Source organism: Hydractinia symbiolongicarpus, chromosome 9 (assembly GCF_029227915.1).
Source record: "Hydractinia symbiolongicarpus strain clone_291-10 chromosome 9, HSymV2.1, whole genome shotgun sequence".
In the NCBI taxonomy this organism is placed as follows: domain Eukaryota; kingdom Metazoa; phylum Cnidaria; class Hydrozoa; order Anthoathecata; family Hydractiniidae; genus Hydractinia; species Hydractinia symbiolongicarpus.
The window spans coordinates 10,363,101-10,387,806 of NC_079883.1; the positions used below are offsets into that span (position 1 = coordinate 10,363,101).

At 40.1% G+C, this 24,706-nt stretch overlaps 1 protein-coding gene and 16 non-coding genes across 17 annotated transcripts; 5 read left to right on the top strand and 12 right to left on the bottom strand.

Moving 5' to 3' along the window:
• The first annotated feature begins 1,887 nt into the window (after positions 1–1,887).
• Positions 1,888–2,006, top strand: LOC130658119 (5S ribosomal RNA). Its single transcript, XR_008985337.1, has one exon. It is a non-coding gene; the product is annotated as a 5S ribosomal RNA (ribosomal RNA).
• A 328-nt stretch (positions 2,007–2,334) lies between these two features.
• Positions 2,335–2,499, bottom strand: LOC130660081 (U1 spliceosomal RNA). Its single transcript, XR_008987282.1, has one exon. It is a non-coding gene; the product is annotated as a U1 spliceosomal RNA (small nuclear RNA).
• Positions 2,500–2,684: 185 nt separating this feature from the next.
• On the bottom strand, positions 2,685–2,876 carry LOC130661125 (U2 spliceosomal RNA). Its single transcript, XR_008988320.1, has one exon. It is a non-coding gene; the product is annotated as a U2 spliceosomal RNA (small nuclear RNA).
• Positions 2,877–3,198: 322 nt separating this feature from the next.
• On the bottom strand, positions 3,199–3,271 carry Trnar-acg (transfer RNA arginine (anticodon ACG)). The gene has a single exon. It is a non-coding gene; the product is annotated as a tRNA-Arg (tRNA).
• Positions 3,272–7,739: 4,468 nt separating this feature from the next.
• LOC130658121 (5S ribosomal RNA) lies at positions 7,740–7,858 on the top strand. Its single transcript, XR_008985338.1, has one exon. It is a non-coding gene; the product is annotated as a 5S ribosomal RNA (ribosomal RNA).
• Positions 7,859–8,186: 328 nt separating this feature from the next.
• Positions 8,187–8,351, bottom strand: LOC130660427 (U1 spliceosomal RNA). Its single transcript, XR_008987627.1, has one exon. It is a non-coding gene; the product is annotated as a U1 spliceosomal RNA (small nuclear RNA).
• Positions 8,352–8,536: 185 nt separating this feature from the next.
• Positions 8,537–8,728, bottom strand: LOC130661126 (U2 spliceosomal RNA). Its single transcript, XR_008988321.1, has one exon. It is a non-coding gene; the product is annotated as a U2 spliceosomal RNA (small nuclear RNA).
• Positions 8,729–9,050: 322 nt separating this feature from the next.
• Trnar-acg (transfer RNA arginine (anticodon ACG)) lies at positions 9,051–9,123 on the bottom strand. Its single transcript has one exon. It is a non-coding gene; the product is annotated as a tRNA-Arg (tRNA).
• A 636-nt stretch (positions 9,124–9,759) lies between these two features.
• On the top strand, positions 9,760–10,422 carry LOC130656326 (histone H1-delta-like; the record flags this gene model as incomplete). Its single annotated transcript, XM_057459156.1, has 1 exon — positions 9,760–10,422. A coding segment is annotated over one exon (495 nt), but the record flags the coding sequence as incomplete, so codon positions are not given.
• Positions 10,423–13,591: 3,169 nt separating this feature from the next.
• LOC130658122 (5S ribosomal RNA) lies at positions 13,592–13,710 on the top strand. Its single transcript, XR_008985339.1, has one exon. It is a non-coding gene; the product is annotated as a 5S ribosomal RNA (ribosomal RNA).
• Positions 13,711–14,038: 328 nt separating this feature from the next.
• LOC130660082 (U1 spliceosomal RNA) lies at positions 14,039–14,203 on the bottom strand. Its single transcript, XR_008987284.1, has one exon. It is a non-coding gene; the product is annotated as a U1 spliceosomal RNA (small nuclear RNA).
• Positions 14,204–14,388: 185 nt separating this feature from the next.
• Positions 14,389–14,580, bottom strand: LOC130661127 (U2 spliceosomal RNA). The gene has a single exon (XR_008988322.1). It is a non-coding gene; the product is annotated as a U2 spliceosomal RNA (small nuclear RNA).
• Positions 14,581–14,902: 322 nt separating this feature from the next.
• Positions 14,903–14,975, bottom strand: Trnar-acg (transfer RNA arginine (anticodon ACG)). The gene has a single exon. It is a non-coding gene; the product is annotated as a tRNA-Arg (tRNA).
• A 4,468-nt stretch (positions 14,976–19,443) lies between these two features.
• LOC130658123 (5S ribosomal RNA) lies at positions 19,444–19,562 on the top strand. Its single transcript, XR_008985340.1, has one exon. It is a non-coding gene; the product is annotated as a 5S ribosomal RNA (ribosomal RNA).
• Positions 19,563–19,890: 328 nt separating this feature from the next.
• On the bottom strand, positions 19,891–20,055 carry LOC130660083 (U1 spliceosomal RNA). The gene has a single exon (XR_008987285.1). It is a non-coding gene; the product is annotated as a U1 spliceosomal RNA (small nuclear RNA).
• Positions 20,056–20,240: 185 nt separating this feature from the next.
• Positions 20,241–20,432, bottom strand: LOC130660491 (U2 spliceosomal RNA). Its single transcript, XR_008987688.1, has one exon. It is a non-coding gene; the product is annotated as a U2 spliceosomal RNA (small nuclear RNA).
• A 322-nt stretch (positions 20,433–20,754) lies between these two features.
• Trnar-acg (transfer RNA arginine (anticodon ACG)) lies at positions 20,755–20,827 on the bottom strand. Its single transcript has one exon. It is a non-coding gene; the product is annotated as a tRNA-Arg (tRNA).
• Between the last annotated feature and the right edge of the window lie 3,879 nt (positions 20,828–24,706).

The window sequence follows — 24,706 nt, forward strand, 5'->3', positions numbered from 1 at the left end:
CTATGAGGAAACCAGAGGTGTACTGAAGGTTTTCTTAGAGAATGTTATTCGTGATGCTGTAACCTACACAGAGCACGCTAAACGCAAGACCGTTACCGCTATGGATGTTGTTTATGCCTTAAAACGTCAAGGAAGAACTCTTTACGGATTCGGAGGTTAAGCGTTGTCATTGCTCAACAAAAACGGCTATTTTTATAGCCACAAATCTTTTAAAACATTACTTTGTGCACGCTTCCAAATTACACAATGTGTAAAGTCTTGTCACAGTTACATTTATTGCTATACGATACTATGTCATATATGACACAAAAAAAATTTAGAAATACTTTGTAGGGTTAATTTGCCTGGGAGTGTTTCCGTGAAAAGCTGGGTTAAGTTAAATGTAAGCAATAACATGGATCAATGTACTTGTCTTTTCTGCAAGTACAGCTAATAATACGTATGAAAAGTGAAGCTAATCCACACACACATGGGGAAGTATTTTAAATGTAGGCTAGTGTTCTTAAGCACATTATTTAGAAGTTTTATTAACTTCGGTTAACTTGTAGTGACGCCAAGTAAATGTTTTTTTAAAGATGTGTGGTCTTAAAAAAGACCGTTTGTGTTTGGTAGACGTTGGTTTACTTGCTGCTTGTGTATTTTGTGACGGCTTTTGTTCCTTCACTGACTGCGTGTTTTGCAAGTTCTCCAGGCAAGAGAAGACGTACTGCGGTTTGAATTTCACGAGAAGAGATGGTCGACTTTTTGTTTTGAAGAGCCAAACGCGAAGCTTCGGAAGCAATGCGCTCAAAGATGTCGTTGACAAATGAGTTCATGATGCTCATAGCTTTGCTTGAAACTCCGACATCTGGGTGAACTTGTTTCAAAACATTGTAGATGTAAATAGCATAACTTTCCTTTCTCTTTCTCTTGCGTTTCTTTTCACCAGTTCCACCAATCTTTCCTCCTTTTTTGCCGGCTCTTTTTTCACCTTTCTTGGCTACTTTAGGTGCCTGTTTTCCTCCTTTAGCTGCTGCGTCAGACATGGTTAAAAATTTTTGCTACTTAACTTGTAAATAAGCATTAAACTGCAAGTCAAAACTTTTTGTTTATAAGTAAAAAAATCGGATCGAATTCGATCCGAAAACGCCGATACGCAATTTAATTGGTTAAAAAAAAAATCTTTTGTTTAATACTTAATTATGATTGGTTAAAAAAACATGATTTCGATCCTATTTTTATGATGAAAAAACGAGTAAAGTTTATTTCGTTAACACTTACGTTAAATATTCGTACGTTTTTGTATTAACTTACAAATCAAATCGCAGTTATGTCTGGACGTGGAAAAGGTGGAAAAGCTAAGGCTAAAGCCAAGACAAGATCCTCAAGAGCTGGACTTCAATTTCCAGTCGGTAGAGTGCATAGATTCCCTCGTAGAGGGCACTATGCTAACCGAATTGGATCTGGAGCACCAGTTTACTTAGCAGCCGTCTTGGAATATTTATCTGCTGAGATATTGGAGTTGGCTGGTAACGCAGCAAGAGACAACAAAAAAGCTAGGATTATTCCAAGACATTTACAATTGGCTGTTCGTAATGATGAAGAATTAAACAAACTTTTGAGCGGTGTAACCATTGCAGCTGGTGGTGTTTTGCCAAACATTCAAGCTGTCTTACTCCCAAAGAAGAACGACAAAGGACAGAAGAAGTAAACCGCTACACTCAGAAAACAACGGCTATTTTTATAGCCACACATCTTTAAAAAAACATTGTTTTTTTCACAAAACTATAACCTTAAAGTCTAATAGATAATCCATGCATACGCCTTGTCCTAAGTAACTCAAAGAAATTAAATAAAAAAATTTGATCACAACGTCAAAATAAATTGCACGTATTTGCACCTACTAATGTCTACGGCCATACCACGATGAACACACCCGTTCTCGTCTGATCACGGAAGTTAAGCATCGTCGGGCCGGGATAGTACTTGGATGGGGGACCGCCTGGGAACTCCCGGTGTCGTAGGCTTTTCATTTTCATTTGCTGTGATATATTTCTTGTTATAACAATTAAGGAACGTGGCGGTTGTTGAAAGTGTTTCCTATGACATTTTCCTACGACATTTTCAGGTGATAGTACGAGAAAAAAGAGCTTTCAAATGCATACAAACTCGATCTATTGCCGATCATCCAATAACCCTGACGGAATGGCAAATAAAATAAAATTCCGCCGCCTTCCGAGGACTTATATCGCAATCACGTTTCGTAACAGCCAAGCGAGGTTTTACCTTAGCGTTTAAGTCACCACCGACATTTGGCCGCGCAACTTTTCTAAGCTCATTCATTTTGACTTAAGGAGGGGGCGAGCGCGGACGCAGGCCCCCACTACCAGAAATTGTACGGTCGAGTTACTGACGTTTGCAGTAATCGCAGAGGTCAGCCCAAGCGTAGTGCAATGCAAGAGCCTCACTCTGGAAGAAAACCCTCATTGATCAGTCTTTACTTCCCCGTCAGGTAAGTATGAGTTGGAACTGCACCGTAGCATGAGGGTACCCTTCAAAGTTTGTTAATGCTTGTGGCTTGAGTGTGTTATAAACTGCCGTGTCGCGGGGCATAGGCTGTATTCTCCCCCAGTGTACGCGTTTTGTTCCCGCCGTAGACTATGCAGAGTGCCGTCGGAAAGAGGACTGCTATTATTCTTTTATTGCTTATGTGGGCCGCCATCGGTAATAGTGCAACACCAAGGCAACCCGTGGTCACGGCGTGAATGAATCCACCTCCATGACCCAAGGCCAAAAATCAGATTAATATACTGACCATTCAGAGAATGGCCTACCAGATATTAAACTGATAAGAACAGATACTACACTTGATCTTAGCCATTAGGCCGAGAAGCGATAAAGAACAAGCGTTGCCATGATAGGCATCGTCCACACACCGTAACTGCTTGTGGAGCATGTCACGTTACTGTAAAGCTTACAACTGTCACCGCGTACGGATGGACGGCGACATAGTAAAAATCACGGCTGTTGATTTAGCCGTAGGATGGAGAGCGACTGTAGCGAGTGGATGGTAACTTACATGAATGCTAACAAAGGCGACGATACTAAGTGCGTGATATTGCTTTCCAATATGTCTGCGTACATTCCGTTTATCAACGCATTACGCCAGAACGTGCGCGCGCGTTACACAGTAGACCATGCAGCCGAAATGCGACAGTGCGACCCTGCCAGGAGTCGAACCTGGAATCCCCTGATTCGTAGTCAGATGCCTTATCCATTGGGCCACAGGGCCATGCTTATGACTTCGCCCCATCGTCATTTTGGCTTGCGCATTCGTTTTACTTACGACAGAATTCTTCGTGTTTGTAGCCATGAAAGAAAGGGACTTCTGTGAGTGAATTTTTTTACTGTGGTCTAATAAAAAAGTCGAAACGCAGTGCCCAATATATAAATTGCTCCTAATAGCCGGAAACAGGCCGTGTCGATGATGTAGGCCGACATACGCAACGCAAACCAAAGAACGCTTTATGAAAATCCTAACACGAGCGCGGAAGAAGCCCAAATTAACAGACTAGATGTAATGCTGAAGACCTCAAACTCCAGCAGCTTCTCTTGCAGACTATTGCGTCGTACTACAAATAAAAATTAACATGCTTTCGCATAGTCGCGGCACCCAAAACGGACATTATACGATGTACAGAAACACACATTTCTGTTTTCGCGCCAAATCAATTCCCGGGAGTGGTACTTTTACGTCCGCATACTTCGCACCGTCTTAAATTATATCTCATTTACACGGTAATGTTTAGTATACTTCTACTGTGATAACAAGCATCGTTTATCGTTGGATTGTTGTAAGAAAACATTAAAAATGAGTGAAGCAGCTTCTCCAAAGAAAATCGCACCCAAGAAGAAACCTGCTGCAAAGAAGACAGCTGATCACCCTAAATATGTGGACATGATCAAGGCTGCTATCGCTACCCTAAAGGAACGCGGTGGTTCATCTCGCCAAGCTATTACAAAATATATTCATGCAAATTACAAAGTTGCTGAAAACTCAGATCATCATCTGAAAATGGCTCTTAAACGAGGAGTAACATCAGGCGATTTGATTCAAACTAAAGGCACTGGTGCTTCTGGATCATTCAAGCTAGGTCAGGTAAAAAAAGAAAAACCTAAGAAAAAGGCCGCAGCAAAAAAGCCAACGGCAAAGAAGCCTACTGCAAAGAAAAGTACACCAAAAAAGAAGCCAGCAAAGAAGAGCACGCCAAAGAAAGCAGCAAAGAAGCCTGCCACAAAGAAAGCCTCGGCTAAGAAACCAGCAGCTAAGAAACCCACAAAGAAGCCTGTTGCTAAAAAACCTGCAGCAAAGAAGGTCAAAAAGACTCCCAAAAAGGCAGCAAAGAAGACCGCAAAAAAATAATTTGTGTGTATCTGGCTATTACATTAACAAACGGCTATTTTTATAGCCACACATTTACAAAAAAACATTATCTTGGTACAAAGTTAAACTTGTTTAAGTCACTTAAACAGTTAAAAAAGAGTAAATTTAAGATTAGATTCCCTAAGTTTAAGTATTTTCGTTTTTAAATTTCTTATTTTCTTGCTTTTACTTTTCTTGCCCTTCATATTTTTAACATTGTCAAACTTTATGTAGCATAAAATTTTTATGTAGCATAAAATTTAAACAGAAAGCAGGACAAAGTTTGATATAAAAAGCTAGCCGTAATATTTTTTATGGATGTGTGGCTATAAAAATAGCCGTTTTTTGTTTGGTAAGATGCTTAGGCACGTTCCCCACGAATTCTTCTTGCCAACTGGATGTCTTTAGGCATGATTGTAACTCGTTTTGCGTGAATGGCACACAAGTTAGTATCCTCGAACAAGCCAACAAGGTACGCTTCAGAAGCCTCTTGCAGAGCCATAACGGCTGTGCTCTGGAATCGCAGATCTGTTTTGAAGTCCTGAGCAATTTCTCGCACAAGACGCTGGAAAGGCAACTTGCGGATCAAGAGCTCGGTTGACTTCTGGTATCTTCTGATTTCTCTGAGAGCAACTGTACCAGGTCTGTAACGATGTGGTTTTTTCACTCCTCCAGTAGCTGGTGCGCTTTTCCTCGCAGCTTTAGTGGCGAGTTGTTTTCGTGGAGCCTTTCCTCCAGTAGATTTACGTGCAGTTTGCTTTGTACGAGCCATATTTTAAGAAGTCGATGTAGTACGGATACACAAGACGGTCTAAAATGCACTATCGCGCCAAAGTTTTATTTCTCATATTGATTGACAGCTAAGGTTCAAAACAAACCATTTGATTGGTGCTAAGAAAGTAATTTCTGATTGGCTGCATAATGACATTACGCTCATTACTTTAACATTTTTATAAAATCTGTGTTTTTTGGCTACGGGAAAACGGCTGTATCTTCTGATACACAAAAGCTTTTGACTTTTTTTTTTTTTAGTAAGTAGCAGAAGGTTTGGCGAATTCCAACGATGCCAAATTTATTGCCTTACTGAAACATTAAGACCACGAATTTTTAAAAAAACTACAGTTTTACTTAAAAAAATGTACAAAATGTTCGGAACATTTTGTAATGACGCAACTCTATTGGTTAATTAGGGTGTTTCCACGAGCAGTAGGTAATTTTATGGCCTCTTTTTAAAGCTGTCTGAATTCTGTTAACTCAAACGTTGTTTTTGTACTCGTTCTGTACGCAACTATATCAATATGTCTGGACGCGGAAAAGGAGGTAAAGGATTGGGAAAAGGAGGTGCTAAACGTCACCGAAAAATTCTTCGTGATAACATTCAGGGAATCACAAAACCTGCTATTCGGCGTCTTGCTCGACGAGGTGGTGTCAAACGTATCTCTGGCCTTATCTATGAGGAAGCCAGAGGTGTACTGAAGGTTTTCTTAGAGAATGTTATTCGTGATGCTGTAACCTACACAGAGCACGCTAAACGCAAGACCGTTACCGCTATGGATGTTGTTTATGCCTTAAAACGTCAAGGAAGAACTCTTTACGGATTCGGAGGTTAAGCGTTGTCATTGCTCAACAAAAACGGCTATTTTTATAGCCACAAATCTTTTAAAACATTACTTTGTGCACGCTTCCAAATTACACAATGTGTAAAGTCTTGTCACAGTTACATTTATTGCTATACGATACTATGTCATATATGACACAAAAAAAATTTAGAAATACTTTGTAGGGTTAATTTGCCTGGGAGTGTTTCCGTGAAAAGCTGGGTTAAGTTAAATGTAAGCAATAACATGGATCAATGTACTTGTCTTTTCTGCAAGTACAGCTAATAATACGTATGAAAAGTGAAGCTAATCCACACACACATGGGGAAGTATTTTAAATGTAGGCTAGTGTTCTTAAGCACATTATTTAGAAGTTTTATTAACTTCGGTTAACTTGTAGTGACGCCAAGTAAATGTTTTTTTAAAGATGTGTGGTCTTAAAAAAGACCGTTTGTGTTTGGTAGACGTTGGTTTACTTGCTGCTTGTGTATTTTGTGACGGCTTTTGTTCCTTCACTGACTGCGTGTTTTGCAAGTTCTCCAGGCAAGAGAAGACGTACTGCGGTTTGAATTTCACGAGAAGAGATGGTCGACTTTTTGTTTTGAAGAGCCAAACGCGAAGCTTCGGAAGCAATGCGCTCAAAGATGTCGTTGACAAATGAGTTCATGATGCTCATAGCTTTGCTTGAAACTCCGACATCTGGGTGAACTTGTTTCAAAACATTGTAGATGTAAATAGCATAACTTTCCTTTCTCTTTCTCTTGCGTTTCTTTTCACCAGTTCCACCAATCTTTCCTCCTTTTTTGCCGGCTCTTTTTTCACCTTTCTTGGCTACTTTAGGTGCCTGTTTTCCTCCTTTAGCTGCTGCGTCAGACATGGTTAAAAATTTTTGCTACTTAACTTGTAAATAAGCATTAAACTGCAAGTCAAAACTTTTTGTTTATAAGTAAAAAAATCGGATCGAATTCGATCCGAAAACGCCGATACGCAATTTAATTGGTTAAAAAAAAAATCTTTTGTTTAATACTTAATTATGATTGGTTAAAAAAACATGATTTCGATCCTATTTTTATGATGAAAAAACGAGTAAAGTTTATTTCGTTAACACTTACGTTAAATATTCGTACGTTTTTGTATTAACTTACAAATCAAATCGCAGTTATGTCTGGACGTGGAAAAGGTGGAAAAGCTAAGGCTAAAGCCAAGACAAGATCCTCAAGAGCTGGACTTCAATTTCCAGTCGGTAGAGTGCATAGATTCCTTCGTAGAGGGCACTATGCTAACCGAATTGGATCTGGAGCACCAGTTTACTTAGCAGCCGTCTTGGAATATTTATCTGCTGAGATATTGGAGTTGGCTGGTAACGCAGCAAGAGACAACAAAAAAGCTAGGATTATTCCAAGACATTTACAATTGGCTGTTCGTAATGATGAAGAATTAAACAAACTTTTGAGCGGTGTAACCATTGCAGCTGGTGGTGTTTTGCCAAACATTCAAGCTGTCTTACTCCCAAAGAAGAACGACAAAGGACAGAAGAAGTAAACCGCTACACTCAGAAAACAACGGCTATTTTTATAGCCACACATCTTTAAAAAAACATTGTTTTTTTCACAAAACTATAACCTTAAAGTCTAATAGATAATCCATGCATACGCCTTGTCCTAAGTAACTCAAAGAAATTAAATAAAAAAATTTGATCACAACGTCAAAATAAATTGCACGTATTTGCACCTACTAATGTCTACGGCCATACCACGATGAACACACCCGTTCTCGTCTGATCACGGAAGTTAAGCATCGTCGGGCCGGGATAGTACTTGGATGGGGGACCGCCTGGGAACTCCCGGTGTCGTAGGCTTTTCATTTTCATTTGCTGTGATATATTTCTTGTTATAACAATTAAGGAACGTGGCGGTTGTTGAAAGTGTTTCCTATGACATTTTCCTACGACATTTTCAGGTGATAGTACGAGAAAAAAGAGCTTTCAAATGCATACAAACTCGATCTATTGCCGATCATCCAATAACCCTGACGGAATGGCAAATAAAATAAAATTCCGCCGCCTTCCGAGGACTTATATCGCAATCACGTTTCGTAACAGCCAAGCGAGGTTTTACCTTAGCGTTTAAGTCACCACCGACATTTGGCCGCGCAACTTTTCTAAGCTCATTCATTTTGACTTAAGGAGGGGGCGAGCGCGGACGCAGGCCCCCACTACCAGAAATTGTACGGTCGAGTCACTGACGTTTGCAGTAATCGCAGAGGTCAGCCCAAGCGTAGTGCAATGCAAGAGCCTCACTCTGGAAGAAAACCCTCATTGATCAGTCTTTACTTCCCCGTCAGGTAAGTATGAGTTGGAACTGCACCGTAGCATGAGGGTACCCTTCAAAGTTTGTTAATGCTTGTGGCTTGAGTGTGTTATAAACTGCCGTGTCGCGGGGCATAGGCTGTATTCTCCCCCAGTGTACGCGTTTTGTTCCCGCCGTAGACTATGCAGAGTGCCGTCGGAAAGAGGACTGCTATTATTCTTTTATTGCTTATGTGGGCCGCCATCGGTAATAGTGCAACACCAAGGCAACCCGTGGTCACGGCGTGAATGAATCCACCTCCATGACCCAAGGCCAAAAATCAGATTAATATACTGACCATTCAGAGAATGGCCTACCAGATATTAAACTGATAAGAACAGATACTACACTTGATCTTAGCCATTAGGCCGAGAAGCGATAAAGAACAAGCGTTGCCATGATAGGCATCGTCCACACACCGTAACTGCTTGTGGAGCATGTCACGTTACTGTAAAGCTTACAACTGTCACCGCGTACGGATGGACGGCGACATAGTAAAAATCACGGCTGTTGATTTAGCCGTAGGATGGAGAGCGACTGTAGCGAGTGGATGGTAACTTACATGAATGCTAACAAAGGCGACGATACTAAGTGCGTGATATTACTTTCCAATATGTCTGCGTACATTCCGTTTATCAACGCATTACGCCAGAACGTGCGCGCGCGTTACACAGTAGACCATGCAGCCGAAATGCGACAGTGCGACCCTGCCAGGAGTCGAACCTGGAATCCCCTGATTCGTAGTCAGATGCCTTATCCATTGGGCCACAGGGCCATGCTTATGACTTCGCCCCATCGTCATTTTGGCTTGCGCATTCGTTTTACTTACGACAGAATTCTTCGTGTTTGTAGCCATGAAAGAAAGGGACTTCTGTGAGTGAATTTTTTTACTGTGGTCTAATAAAAAAGTCGAAACGCAGTGCCCAATATATGAATTGCTCCTAATAGCCGGAAACAGGCCGTGTCGATGATGTAGGCCGACATACGCAACGCAAACCAAAGAACGCTTTATGAAAATCCTAACACGAGCGCGGAAGAAGCCCAAATTAACAGACTAGATGTAATGCTGAAGACCTCAAACTCCAGCAGCTTCTCTTGCAGACTATTGCGTCGTACTACAAATAAAAATTAACATGCTTTCGCATAGTCGCGGCACCCAAAACGGACATTATACGATGTACAGAAACACACATTTCTGTTTTCGCGCCAAATCAATTCCCGGGAGTGGTACTTTTACGTCCGCATACTTCGCACCGTCTTAAATTATATCTCATTTACACGGTAATGTTTAGTATACTTCTACTGTGATAACAAGCATCGTTTATCGTTGGATTGTTGTAAGAAAACATTAAAAATGAGTGAAGCAGCTTCTCCAAAGAAAATCGCACCCAAGAAGAAACCTGCTGCAAAGAAGACAGCTGATCACCCTAAATATGTGGACATGATCAAGGCTGCTATCGCTACCCTAAAGGAACGCGGTGGTTCATCTCGCCAAGCTATTACAAAATATATTCATGCAAATTACAAAGTTGCTGAAAACTCAGATCATCATCTGAAAATGGCTCTTAAACGAGGAGTAACATCAGGCGATTTGATTCAAACTAAAGGCACTGGTGCTTCTGGATCATTCAAGCTAGGTCAGGTAAAAAAAGAAAAACCTAAGAAAAAGGCCGCAGCAAAAAAGCCAACGGCAAAGAAGCCTACTGCAAAGAAAAGTACACCAAAAAAGAAGCCAGCAAAGAAGAGCACGCCAAAGAAAGTAGCAAAGAAGCCTGCCACAAAGAAAGCCTCGGCTAAGAAACCAGCAGCTAAGAAACCCACAAAGAAGCCTGTTGCTAAAAAACCTGCAGCAAAGAAGGTCAAAAAGACTCCCAAAAAGGCAGCAAAGAAGACCGCAAAAAAATAATTTGTGTGTATCTGGCTATTACATTAACAAACGGCTATTTTTATAGCCACACATTTACAAAAAAACATTATCTTGGTACAAAGTTAAACTTGTTTAAGTCACTTAAACAGTTAAAAAAGAGTAAATTTAAGATTAGATTCCCTAAGTTTAAGTATTTTCGTTTTTAAATTTCTTATTTTCTTGCTTTTACTTTTCTTGCCCTTCATATTTTTAACATTGTCAAACTTTATGTAGCATAAAATTTTTATGTAGCATAAAATTTAAACAGAAAGCAGGACAAAGTTTGATATAAAAAGCTAGCCGTAATATTTTTTATGGATGTGTGGCTATAAAAATAGCCGTTTTTTGTTTGGTAAGATGCTTAGGCACGTTCCCCACGAATTCTTCTTGCCAACTGGATGTCTTTAGGCATGATTGTAACTCGTTTTGCGTGAATGGCACACAAGTTAGTATCCTCGAACAAGCCAACAAGGTACGCTTCAGAAGCCTCTTGCAGAGCCATAACGGCTGTGCTCTGGAAACGCAGATCTGTTTTGAAGTCCTGAGCAATTTCTCGCACAAGACGCTGGAAAGGCAACTTGCGGATCAAGAGCTCGGTTGACTTCTGGTATCTTCTGATTTCTCTGAGAGCAACTGTACCAGGTCTGTAACGATGTGGTTTTTTCACTCCTCCAGTAGCTGGTGCGCTTTTCCTCGCAGCTTTAGTGGCGAGTTGTTTTCGTGGAGCCTTTCCTCCAGTAGATTTACGTGCAGTTTGCTTTGTACGAGCCATATTTTAAGAAGTCGATGTAGTACGGATACACAAGACGGTCTAAAATGCACTATCGCGCCAAAGTTTTATTTCTCATATTGATTGACAGCTAAGGTTCAAAACAAACCATTTGATTGGTGCTAAGAAAGTAATTTCTGATTGGCTGCATAATGACATTACGCTCATTACTTTAACATTTTTATAAAATCTGTGTTTTTTGGCTACGGGAAAACGGCTGTATCTTCTGATACACAAAAGCTTTTGACTTTTTTTTTTTTTAGTAAGTAGCAGAAGGTTTGGCGAATTCCAACGATGCCAAATTTATTGCCTTACTGAAACATTAAGACCACGAATTTTTAAAAAAACTACAGTTTTACTTAAAAAAATGTACAAAATGTTCGGAACATTTTGTAATGACGCAACTCTATTGGTTAATTAGGGTGTTTCCACGAGCAGTAGGTAATTTTATGGCCTCTTTTTAAAGCTGTCTGAATTCTGTTAACTCAAACGTTGTTTTTGTACTCGTTCTGTACGCAACTATATCAATATTTCTGGACGCGGAAAAGGAGGTAAAGGATTGGGAAAAGGAGGTGCTAAACGTCACCGAAAAATTCTTCGTGATAACATTCAGGGAATCACAAAACCTGCTATTCGGCGTCTTGCTCGACGAGGTGGTGTCAAACGTATCTCTGGCCTTATCTATGAGGAAACCAGAGGTGTACTGAAGGTTTTCTTAGAGAATGTTATTCGTGATGCTGTAACCTACACAGAGCACGCTAAACGCAAGACCGTTACCGCTATGGATGTTGTTTATGCCTTAAAACGTCAAGGAAGAACTCTTTACGGATTCGGAGGTTAAGCGTTGTCATTGCTCAACAAAAACGGCTATTTTTATAGCCACAAATCTTTTAAAACATTACTTTGTGCACGCTTCCAAATTACACAATGTGTAAAGTCTTGTCACAGTTACATTTATTGCTATACGATACTATGTCATATATGACACAAAAAAAATTTAGAAATACTTTGTAGGGTTAATTTGCCTGGGAGTGTTTCCGTGAAAAGCTGGGTTAAGTTAAATGTAAGCAATAACATGGATCAATGTACTTGTCTTTTCTGCAAGTACAGCTAATAATACGTATGAAAAGTGAAGCTAATCCACACACACATGGGGAAGTATTTTAAATGTAGGCTAGTGTTCTTAAGCACATTATTTAGAAGTTTTATTAACTTCGGTTAACTTGTAGTGACGCCAAGTAAATGTTTTTTTAAAGATGTGTGGTCTTAAAAAAGACCGTTTGTGTTTGGTAGACGTTGGTTTACTTGCTGCTTGTGTATTTTGTGACGGCTTTTGTTCCTTCACTGACTGCGTGTTTTGCAAGTTCTCCAGGCAAGAGAAGACGTACTGCGGTTTGAATTTCACGAGAAGAGATGGTCGACTTTTTGTTTTGAAGAGCCAAACGCGAAGCTTCGGAAGCAATGCGCTCAAAGATGTCGTTGACAAATGAGTTCATGATGCTCATAGCTTTGCTTGAAACTCCGACATCTGGGTGAACTTGTTTCAAAACATTGTAGATGTAAATAGCATAACTTTCCTTTCTCTTTCTCTTGCGTTTCTTTTCACCAGTTCCACCAATCTTTCCTCCTTTTTTGCCGGCTCTTTTTTCACCTTTCTTGGCTACTTTAGGTGCCTGTTTTCCTCCTTTAGCTGCTGCGTCAGACATGGTTAAAAATTTTTGCTACTTAACTTGTAAATAAGCATTAAACTGCAAGTCAAAACTTTTTGTTTATAAGTAAAAAAATCGGATCGAATTCGATCCGAAAACGCCGATACGCAATTTAATTGGTTAAAAAAAAAATCTTTTGTTTAATACTTAATTATGATTGGTTAAAAAAACATGATTTCGATCCTATTTTTATGATGAAAAAACGAGTAAAGTTTATTTCGTTAACACTTACGTTAAATATTCGTACGTTTTTGTATTAACTTACAAATCAAATCGCAGTTATGTCTGGACGTGGAAAAGGTGGAAAAGCTAAGGCTAAAGCCAAGACAAGATCCTCAAGAGCTGGACTTCAATTTCCAGTCGGTAGAGTGCATAGATTCCTTCGTAGAGGGCACTATGCTAACCGAATTGGATCTGGAGCACCAGTTTACTTAGCAGCCGTCTTGGAATATTTATCTGCTGAGATATTGGAGTTGGCTGGTAACGCAGCAAGAGACAACAAAAAAGCTAGGATTATTCCAAGACATTTACAATTGGCTGTTCGTAATGATGAAGAATTAAACAAACTTTTGAGCGGTGTAACCATTGCAGCTGGTGGTGTTTTGCCAAACATTCAAGCTGTCTTACTCCCAAAGAAGAACGACAAAGGACAGAAGAAGTAAACCGCTACACTCAGAAAACAACGGCTATTTTTATAGCCACACATCTTTAAAAAAACATTGTTTTTTTCACAAAACTATAACCTTAAAGTCTAATAGATAATCCATGCATACGCCTTGTCCTAAGTAACTCAAAGAAATTAAATAAAAAAATTTGATCACAACGTCAAAATAAATTGCACGTATTTGCACCTACTAATGTCTACGGCCATACCACGATGAACACACCCGTTCTCGTCTGATCACGGAAGTTAAGCATCGTCGGGCCGGGATAGTACTTGGATGGGGGACCGCCTGGGAACTCCCGGTGTCGTAGGCTTTTCATTTTCATTTGCTGTGATATATTTCTTGTTATAACAATTAAGGAACGTGGCGGTTGTTGAAAGTGTTTCCTATGACATTTTCCTACGACATTTTCAGGTGATAGTACGAGAAAAAAGAGCTTTCAAATGCATACAAACTCGATCTATTGCCGATCATCCAATAACCCTGACGGAATGGCAAATAAAATAAAATTCCGCCGCCTTCCGAGGACTTATATCGCAATCACGTTTCGTAACAGCCAAGCGAGGTTTTACCTTAGCGTTTAAGTCACCACCGACATTTGGCCGCGCAACTTTTCTAAGCTCATTCATTTTGACTTAAGGAGGGGGCGAGCGCGGACGCAGGCCCCCACTACCAGAAATTGTACGGTCGAGTTACTGACGTTTGCAGTAATCGCAGAGGTCAGCCCAAGCGTAGTGCAATGCAAGAGCCTCACTCTGGAAGAAAACCCTCATTGATCAGTCTTTACTTCCCCGTCAGGTAAGTATGAGTTGGAACTGCACCGTAGCATGAGGGTACCCTTCAAAGTTTGTTAATGCTTGTGGCTTGAGTGTGTTATAAACTGCCGTGTCGCGGGGCATAGGCTGTATTCTCCCCCAGTGTACGCGTTTTGTTCCCGCCGTAGACTATGCAGAGTGCCGTCGGAAAGAGGACTGCTATTATTCTTTTATTGCTTATGTGGGCCGCCATCGGTAATAGTGCAACACCAAGGCAACCCGTGGTCACGGCGTGAATGAATCCACCTCCATGACCCAAGGCCAAAAATCAGATTAATATACTGACCATTCAGAGAATGGCCTACCAGATATTAAACTGATAAGAACAGATACTACACTTGATCTTAGCCATTAGGCCGAGAAGCGATAAAGAACAAGCGTTGCCATGATAGGCATCGTCCACACACCGTAACTGCTTGTGGAGCATGTCACGTTACTGTAAAGCTTACAACTGTCACCGCGTACGGATGGACGGCGACATAGTAAAAATCACGGCTGTTGATTTAGCCGTAGGATGGAGAGCGACTGTAGCGAGTGGATGGTAACTTACATGAATGCTAACAAAGGCGACGATACTAAGTGCGTGATATTACTTTCCAATATGTCTGCGTACATTCCGTTTATCAACGCATTACGCCAGAACGTGCGCGCGCGTTACACAGTAGACCATGCAGCCGAAATGCGACAGTGCGACCCTGCCAGGAGTCGAACCTGGAATCCCCTGATTCGTAGTCAGATGCCTTATCCATTGGGCCACAGGGCCATGCTTATGACTTCGCCCCATCGTCATTTTGGCTTGCGCATTCGTTTTACTTACGACAGAATTCTTCGTGTTTGTAGCCATGAAAGAAAGGGACTTCTGTGAGTGAATTTTTTTACTGTGGTCTAATAAAAAAGTCGAAACGCAGTGCCCAATATATGAATTGCTCCTAATAGCCGGAAACAGGCCGTGTCGATGATGTAGGCCGACATACGCAACGCAAACCAAAGAACGCTTTATGAAAATCCTAACACGAGCGCGGAAGAAGCCCAAATTAACAGACTAGATGTAATGCTGAAGACCTCAAACTCCAGCAGCTTCTCTTGCAGACTATTGCGTCGTACTACAAATAAAAATTAACATGCTTTCGCATAGTCGCGGCACCCAAAACGGACATTATACGATGTACAGAAACACACATTTCTGTTTTCGCGCCAAATCAATTCCCGGGAGTGGTACTTTTACGTCCGCATACTTCGCACCGTCTTAAATTATATCTCATTTACACGGTAATGTTTAGTATACTTCTACTGTGATAACAAGCATCGTTTATCGTTGGATTGTTGTAAGAAAACATTAAAAATGAGTGAAGCAGCTTCTCCAAAGAAAATCGCACCCAAGAAGAAACCTGCTGCAAAGAAGACAGCTGATCACCCTAAATATGTGGACATGATCAAGGCTGCTATCGCTACCCTAAAGGAACGCGGTGGTTCATCTCGCCAAGCTATTACAAAATATATTCATGCAAATTACAAAGTTGCTGAAAACTCAGATCATCATCTGAAAATGGCTCTTAAACGAGGAGTAACATCAGGCGATTTGATTCAAACTAAAGGCACTGGTGCTTCTGGATCATTCAAGCTAGGTCAGGTAAAAAAAGAAAAACCTAAGAAAAAGGCCGCAGCAAAAAAGCCAACGGCAAAGAAGCCTACTGCAAAGAAAAGTACACCAAAAAAGAAGCCAGCAAAGAAGAGCACGCCAAAGAAAGCAGCAAAGAAGCCTGCCACAAAGAAAGCCTCGGCTAAGAAACCAGCAGCTAAGAAACCCACAAAGAAGCCTGTTGCTAAAAAACCTGCAGCAAAGAAGGTCAAAAAGACTCCCAAAAAGGCAGCAAAGAAGACCGCAAAAAAATAATTTGTGTGTATCTGGCTATTACATTAACAAACGGCTATTTTTATAGCCACACATTTACAAAAAAACATTATCTTGGTACAAAGTTAAACTTGTTTAAGTCACTTAAACAGTTAAAAAAGAGTAAATTTAAGATTAGATTCCCTAAGTTTAAGTATTTTCGTTTTTAAATTTCTTATTTTCTTGCTTTTACTTTTCTTGCCCTTCATATTTTTAACATTGTCAAACTTTATGTAGCATAAAATTTTTATGTAGCATAAAATTTAAACAGAAAGCAGGACAAAGTTTGATATAAAAAGCTAGCCGTAATATTTTTTATGGATGTGTGGCTATAAAAATAGCCGTTTTTTGTTTGGTAAGATGCTTAGGCACGTTCCCCACGAATTCTTCTTGCCAACTGGATGTCTTTAGGCATGATTGTAACTCGTTTTGCGTGAATGGCACACAAGTTAGTATCCTCGAACAAGCCAACAAGGTACGCTTCAGAAGCCTCTTGCAGAGCCATAACGGCTGTGCTCTGGAATCGCAGATCTGTTTTGAAGTCCTGAGCAATTTCTCGCACAAGACGCTGGAAAGGCAACTTGCGGATCAAGAGCTCGGTTGACTTCTGGTATCTTCTGATTTCTCTGAGAGCAACTGTACCAGGTCTGTAACGATGTGGTTTTTTCACTCCTCCAGTAGCTGGTGCGCTTTTCCTCGCAGCTTTAGTGGCGAGTTGTTTTCGTGGAGCCTTTCCTCCAGTAGATTTACGTGCAGTTTGCTTTGTACGAGCCATATTTTAAGAAGTCGATGTAGTACGGATACACAAGACGGTCTAAAATGCACTATCGCGCCAAAGTTTTATTTCTCATATTGATTGACAGCTAAGGTTCAAAACAAACCATTTGATTGGTGCTAAGAAAGTAATTTCTGATTGGCTGCATAATGACATTACGCTCATTACTTTAACATTTTTATAAAATCTGTGTTTTTTGGCTACGGGAAAACGGCTGTATCTTCTGATACACAAAAACTTTTGACTTTTTTTTTTTTTAGTAAGTAGCAGAAGGTTTGGCGAATTCCAACGATGCCAAATTTATTGCCTTACTGAAACATTAAGACCACGAATTTTTAAAAAAACTACAGTTTTACTTAAAAAAATGTACAAAATGTTCGGAACATTTTGTAATGACGCAACTCTATTGGTTAATTAGGGTGTTTCCACGAGCAGTAGGTAATTTTATGGCCTCTTTTTAAAGCTGTCTGAATTCTGTTAACTCAAACGTTGTTTTTGTACTCGTTCTGTACGCAACTATATCAATATGTCTGGACGCGGAAAAGGAGGTAAAGGATTGGGAAAAGGAGGTGCTAAACGTCACCGAAAAATTCTTCGTGATAACATTCAGGGAATCACAAAACCTGCTATTCGGCGTCTTGCTCGACGAGGTGGTGTCAAACGTATCTCTGGCCTTATCTATGAGGAAACCAGAGGTGTACTGAAGGTTTTCTTAGAGAATGTTATTCGTGATGCTGTAACCTACACAGAGCACGCTAAACGCAAGACCGTTACCGCTATGGATGTTGTTTATGCCTTAAAACGTCAAGGAAGAACTCTTTACGGATTCGGAGGTTAAGCGTTGTCATTGCTCAACAAAAACGGCTACTTTTATAGCCACAAATCTTTTAAAACATTACTTTGTGCACGCTTCCAAATTACACAATGTGTAAAGTCTTGTCACAGTTACATTTATTGCTATACGATACTATGTCATATATGACACAAAAAAAATTTAGAAATACTTTGTAGGGTTAATTTGCCTGGGAGTGTTTCCGTGAAAAGCTGGGTTAAGTTAAATGTAAGCAATAACATGGATCAATGTACTTGTCTTTTCTGCAAGTACAGCTAATAATACGTATGAAAAGTGAAGCTAATCCACACACACATGGGGAAGTATTTTAAATGTAGGCTAGTGTTCTTAAGCACATTATTTAGAAGTTTTATTAACTTCGGTTAACTTGTAGTGACGCCAAGTAAATGTTTTTTTAAAGATGTGTGGTCTTAAAAAAGACCGTTTGTGTTTGGTAGACGTTGGTTTACTTGCTGCTTGTGTATTTTGTGACGGCTTTTGTTCCTTCACTGACTGCGTGTTTTGCAAGTTCTCCAGGCAAGAGAAGACGTACTGCGGTTTGAATTTCACGAGAAGAGATGGTCGACTTTTTGTTTTGAAGAGCCAAACGCGAAGCTTCGGAAGCAATGCGCTCAAAGATGTCGTTGACAAATGAGTTCATGATGCTCATAGCTTTGCTTGAAACTCCGACATCTGGGTGAACTTGTTTCAAAACATTGTAGATGTAAATAGCATAACTTTCCTTTCTCTTTCTCTTGCGTTTCTTTTCACCAGTTCCACCAATCTTTCCTCCTTTTTTGCCGGCTCTTTTTTCACCTTTCTTGGCTACTTTAGGTGCCTGTTTTCCTCCTTTAGCTGCTGCGTCAGACATGGTTAAAAATTTTTGCTACTTAACTTGTAAATAAGCATTAAACTGCAAGTCAAAACTTTTTGTTTATAAGTAAAAAAATCGGATCGAATTCGATCCGAAAACGCCGATACGCAATTTAATTGGTTAAAAAAAAAATCTTTTGTTTAATACTTAATTATGATTGGTTAAAAAAACATGATTTCGATCCTATTTTTATGATGAAAAAACGAGTAAAGTTTATTTCGTTAACACTTACGTTAAATATTCGTACGTTTTTGTATTAACTTACAAATCAAATCGCAGTTATGTCTGGACGTGGAAAAGGTGGAAAAGCTAAGGCTAAAGCCAAGACAAGATCCTCAAGAGCTGGACTTCAATTTCCAGTCGGTAGAGTGCATAGATTCCTTCGTAGAGGGCACTATGCTAACCGAATTGGATCTGGAGCACCAGTTTACTTAGCAGCCGTCTTGGAATATTTATCTGCTGAGATATTGGAGTTGGCTGGTAACGCAGCAAGAGACAACAAAAAAGCTAGGATTATTCCAAGACATTTACAATTGGCTGTTCGTAATGATGAAGAATTAAACAAACTTTTGAGCGGTGTAACCATTGCAGCTGGTGGTGTTTTGCCAAACATTCAAGCTGTCTTACTCCCAAAGAAGAACGACAAAGGACAGAAGAAGTAAACCGCTACACTCAGAAAACAACGGCTATTTTTATAGCCACACATCTTTAAAAAAACATTGTTTTTTTCACAAAACTATAACCTTAAAGTCTAATAGATAATCCATGCATACGCCTTGTCCTAAGTAACTCAAAGAAATTAAATAAAAAAATTTGATCACAACGTCAAAATAAATTGCACGTATTTGCACCTACTAATGTCTACGGCCATACCACGATGAACACACCCGTTCTCGTCTGATCACGGAAGTTAAGCATCGTCGGGCCGGGATAGTACTTGGATGGGGGACCGCCTGGGAACTCCCGGTGTCGTAGGCTTTTCATTTTCATTTGCTGTGATATATTTCTTGTTATAACAATTAAGGAACGTGGCGGTTGTTGAAAGTGTTTCCTATGACATTTTCCTACGACATTTTCAGGTGATAGTACGAGAAAAAAGAGCTTTCAAATGCATACAAACTCGATCTATTGCCGATCATCCAATAACCCTGACGGAATGGCAAATAAAATAAAATTCCGCCGCCTTCCGAGGACTTATATCGCAATCACGTTTCGTAACAGCCAAGCGAGGTTTTACCTTAGCGTTTAAGTCACCACCGACATTTGGCCGCGCAACTTTTCTAAGCTCATTCATTTTGACTTAAGGAGGGGGCGAGCGCGGACGCAGGCCCCCACTACCAGAAATTGTACGGTCGAGTTACTGACGTTTGCAGTAATCGCAGAGGTCAGCCCAAGCGTAGTGCAATGCAAGAGCCTCACTCTGGAAGAAAACCCTCATTGATCAGTCTTTACTTCCCCGTCAGGTAAGTATGAGTTGGAACTGCACCGTAGCATGAGGGTACCCTTCAAAGTTTGTTAATGCTTGTGGCTTGAGTGTGTTATAAACTGCCGTGTCGCGGGGCATAGGCTGTATTCTCCCCCAGTGTACGCGTTTTGTTCCCGCCGTAGACTATGCAGAGTGCCGTCGGAAAGAGGACTGCTATTATTCTTTTATTGCTTATGTGGGCCGCCATCGGTAATAGTGCAACACCAAGGCAACCCGTGGTCACGGCATGAATGAATCCACCTCCATGACCCAAGGCCAAAAATCAGATTAATATACTGACCATTCAGAGAATGGCCTACCAGATATTAAACTGATAAGAACAGATACTACACTTGATCTTAGCCATTAGGCCGAGAAGCGATAAAGAACAAGCGTTGCCATGATAGGCATCGTCCACACACCGTAACTGCTTGTGGAGCATGTCACGTTACTGTAAAGCTTACAACTGTCACCGCGTACGGATGGACGGCGACATAGTAAAAATCACGGCTGTTGATTTAGCCGTAGGATGGAGAGCGACTGTAGCGAGTGGATGGTAACTTACATGAATGCTAACAAAGGCGACGATACTAAGTGCGTGATATTACTTTCCAATATGTCTGCGTACATTCCGTTTATCAACGCATTACGCCAGAACGTGCGCGCGCGTTACACAGTAGACCATGCAGCCGAAATGCGACAGTGCGACCCTGCCAGGAGTCGAACCTGGAATCCCCTGATTCGTAGTCAGATGCCTTATCCATTGGGCCACAGGGCCATGCTTATGACTTCGCCCCATCGTCATTTTGGCTTGCGCATTCGTTTTACTTACGACAGAATTCTTCGTGTTTGTAGCCATGAAAGAAAGGGACTTCTGTGAGTGAATTTTTTTACTGTGGTCTAATAAAAAAGTCGAAACGCAGTGCCCAATATATGAATTGCTCCTAATAGCCGGAAACAGGCCGTGTCGATGATGTAGGCCGACATACGCAACGCAAACCAAAGAACGCTTTATGAAAATCCTAACACGAGCGCGGAAGAAGCCCAAATTAACAGACTAGATGTAATGCTGAAGACCTCAAACTCCAGCAGCTTCTCTTGCAGACTATTGCGTCGTACTACAAATAAAAATTAACATGCTTTCGCATAGTCGCGGCACCCAAAACGGACATTATACGATGTACAGAAACACACATTTCTGTTTTCGCGCCAAATCAATTCCCGGGAGTGGTACTTTTACGTCCGCATACTTCGCACCGTCTTAAATTATATCTCATTTACACGGTAATGTTTAGTATACTTCTACTGTGATAACAAGCATCGTTTATCGTTGGATTGTTGTAAGAAAACATTAAAAATGAGTGAAGCAGCTTCTCCAAAGAAAATCGCACCCAAGAAGAAACCTGCTGCAAAGAAGACAGCTGATCACCCTAAATATGTGGACATGATCAAGGCTGCTATCGCTACCCTAAAGGAACGCGGTGGTTCATCTCGCCAAGCTATTACAAAATATATTCATGCAAATTACAAAGTTGCTGAAAACTCAGATCATCATCTGAAAATGGCTCTTAAACGAGGAGTAACATCAGGCGATTTGATTCAAACTAAAGGCACTGGTGCTTCTGGATCATTCAAGCTAGGTCAGGTAAAAAAAGAAAAACCTAAGAAAAAGGCCGCAGCAAAAAAGCCAACGGCAAAGAAGCCTACTGCAAAGAAAAGTACACCAAAAAAGAAGCCAGCAAAGAAGAGCACGCCAAAGAAAGCAGCAAAGAAGCCTGCCACAAAGAAAGCCTCGGCTAAGAAACCAGCAGCTAAGAAACCCACAAAGAAGCCTGTTGCTAAAAAACCTGCAGCAAAGAAGGTCAAAAAGACTCCCAAAAAGGCAGCAAAGAAGACCGCAAAAAAATAATTTGTGTGTATCTGGCTATTACATTAACAAACGGCTATTTTTATAGCCACACATTTACAAAAAAACATTATCTTGGTACAAAGTTAAACTTGTTTAAGTCACTTAAACAGTTAAAAAAGAGTAAATTTAAGATTAGATTCCCTAAGTTTAAGTATTTTCGTTTTTAAATTTCTTATTTTCTTGCTTTTACTTTTCTTGCCCTTCATATTTTTAACATTGTCAAACTTTATGTAGCATAAAATTTTTATGTAGCATAAAATTTAAACAGAAAGCAGGACAAAGTTTGATATAAAAAGCTAGCCGTAATATTTTTTATGGATGTGTGGCTATAAAAATAGCCGTTTTTTGTTTGGTAAGATGCTTAGGCACGTTCCCCACGAATTCTTCTTGCCAACTGGATGTCTTTAGGCATGATTGTAACTCGTTTTGCGTGAATGGCACACAAGTTAGTATCCTCGAACAAGCCAACAAGGTACGCTTCAGAAGCCTCTTGCAGAGCCATAACGGCTGTGCTCTGGAATCGCAGATCTGTTTTGAAGTCCTGAGCAATTTCTCGCACAAGACGCTGGAAAGGCAACTTGCGGATCAAGAGCTCGGTTGACTTCTGGTATCTTCTGATTTCTCTGAGAGCAACTGTACCAGGTCTGTAACGATGTGGTTTTTTCACTCCTCCAGTAGCTGGTGCGCTTTTCCTCGCAGCTTTAGTGGCGAGTTGTTTTCGTGGAGCCTTTCCTCCAGTAGATTTACGTGCAGTTTGCTTTGTACGAGCCATATTTTAAGAAGTCGATGTAGTACGGATACACAAGACGGTCTAAAATGCACTATCGCGCCAAAGTTTTATTTCTCATATTGATTGACAGCTAAGGTTCAAAACAAACCATTTGATTGGTGCTAAGAAAGTAATTTCTGATTGGCTGCATAATGACATTACGCTCATTACTTTAACATTTTTATAAAATCTGTGTTTTTTGGCTACGGGAAAACGGCTGTATCTTCTGATACACAAAAGCTTTTGACTTTTTTTTTTTTTAGTAAGTAGCAGAAGGTTTGGCGAATTCCAACGATGCCAAATTTATTGCCTTACTGAAACATTAAGACCACGAATTTTTAAAAAAACTACAGTTTTACTTAAAAAAATGTACAAAATGTTCGGAACATTTTGTAATGACGCAACTCTATTGGTTAATTAGGGTGTTTCCACGAGCAGTAGGTAATTTTATGGCCTCTTTTTAAAGCTGTCTGAATTCTGTTAACTCAAACGTTGTTTTTGTACTCGTTCTGTACGCAACTATATCAATATGTCTGGACGCGGAAAAGGAGGTAAAGGATTGGGAAAAGGAGGTGCTAAACGTCACCGAAAAATTCTTCGTGATAACATTCAGGGAATCACAAAACCTGCTATTCGGCGTCTTGCTCGACGAGGTGGTGTCAAACGTATCTCTGGCCTTATCTATGAGGAAACCAGAGGTGTACTGAAGGTTTTCTTAGAGAATGTTATTCGTGATGCTGTAACCTACACAGAGCACGCTAAACGCAAGACCGTTACCGCTATGGATGTTGTTTATGCCTTAAAACGTCAAGGAAGAACTCTTTACGGATTCGGAGGTTAAGCGTTGTCATTGCTCAACAAAAACGGCTATTTTTATAGCCACAAATCTTTTAAAACATTACTTTGTGCACGCTTCCAAATTACACAATGTGTAAAGTCTTGTCACAGTTACATTTATTGCTATACGATACTATGTCATATATGACACAAAAAAAATTTAGAAATACTTTGTAGGGTTAATTTGCCTGGGAGTGTTTCCGTGAAAAGCTGGGTTAAGTTAAATGTAAGCAATAACATGGATCAATGTACTTGTCTTTTCTGCAAGTACAGCTAATAATACGTATGAAAAGTGAAGCTAATCCACACACACATGGGGAAGTATTTTAAATGTAGGCTAGTGTTCTTAAGCACATTATTTAGAAGTTTTATTAACTTCGGTTAACTTGTAGTGACGCCAAGTAAATGTTTTTTTAAAGATGTGTGGTCTTAAAAAAGACCGTTTGTGTTTGGTAGACGTTGGTTTACTTGCTGCTTGTGTATTTTGTGACGGCTTTTGTTCCTTCACTGACTGCGTGTTTTGCAAGTTCTCCAGGCAAGAGAAGACGTACTGCGGTTTGAATTTCACGAGAAGAGATGGTCGACTTTTTGTTTTGAAGAGCCAAACGCGAAGCTTCGGAAGCAATGCGCTCAAAGATGTCGTTGACAAATGAGTTCATGATGCTCATAGCTTTGCTTGAAACTCCGACATCTGGGTGAACTTGTTTCAAAACATTGTAGATGTAAATAGCATAACTTTCCTTTCTCTTTCTCTTGCGTTTCTTTTCACCAGTTCCACCAATCTTTCCTCCTTTTTTGCCGGCTCTTTTTTCACCTTTCTTGGCTACTTTAGGTGCCTGTTTTCCTCCTTTAGCTGCTGCGTCAGACATGGTTAAAAATTTTTGCTACTTAACTTGTAAATAAGCATTAAACTGCAAGTCAAAACTTTTTGTTTATAAGTAAAAAAATCGGATCGAATTCGATCCGAAAACGCCGATACGCAATTTAATTGGTTAAAAAAAAAATCTTTTGTTTAATACTTAATTATGATTGGTTAAAAAAACATGATTTCGATCCTATTTTTATGATGAAAAAACGAGTAAAGTTTATTTCGTTAACACTTACGTTAAATATTCGTACGTTTTTGTATTAACTTACAAATC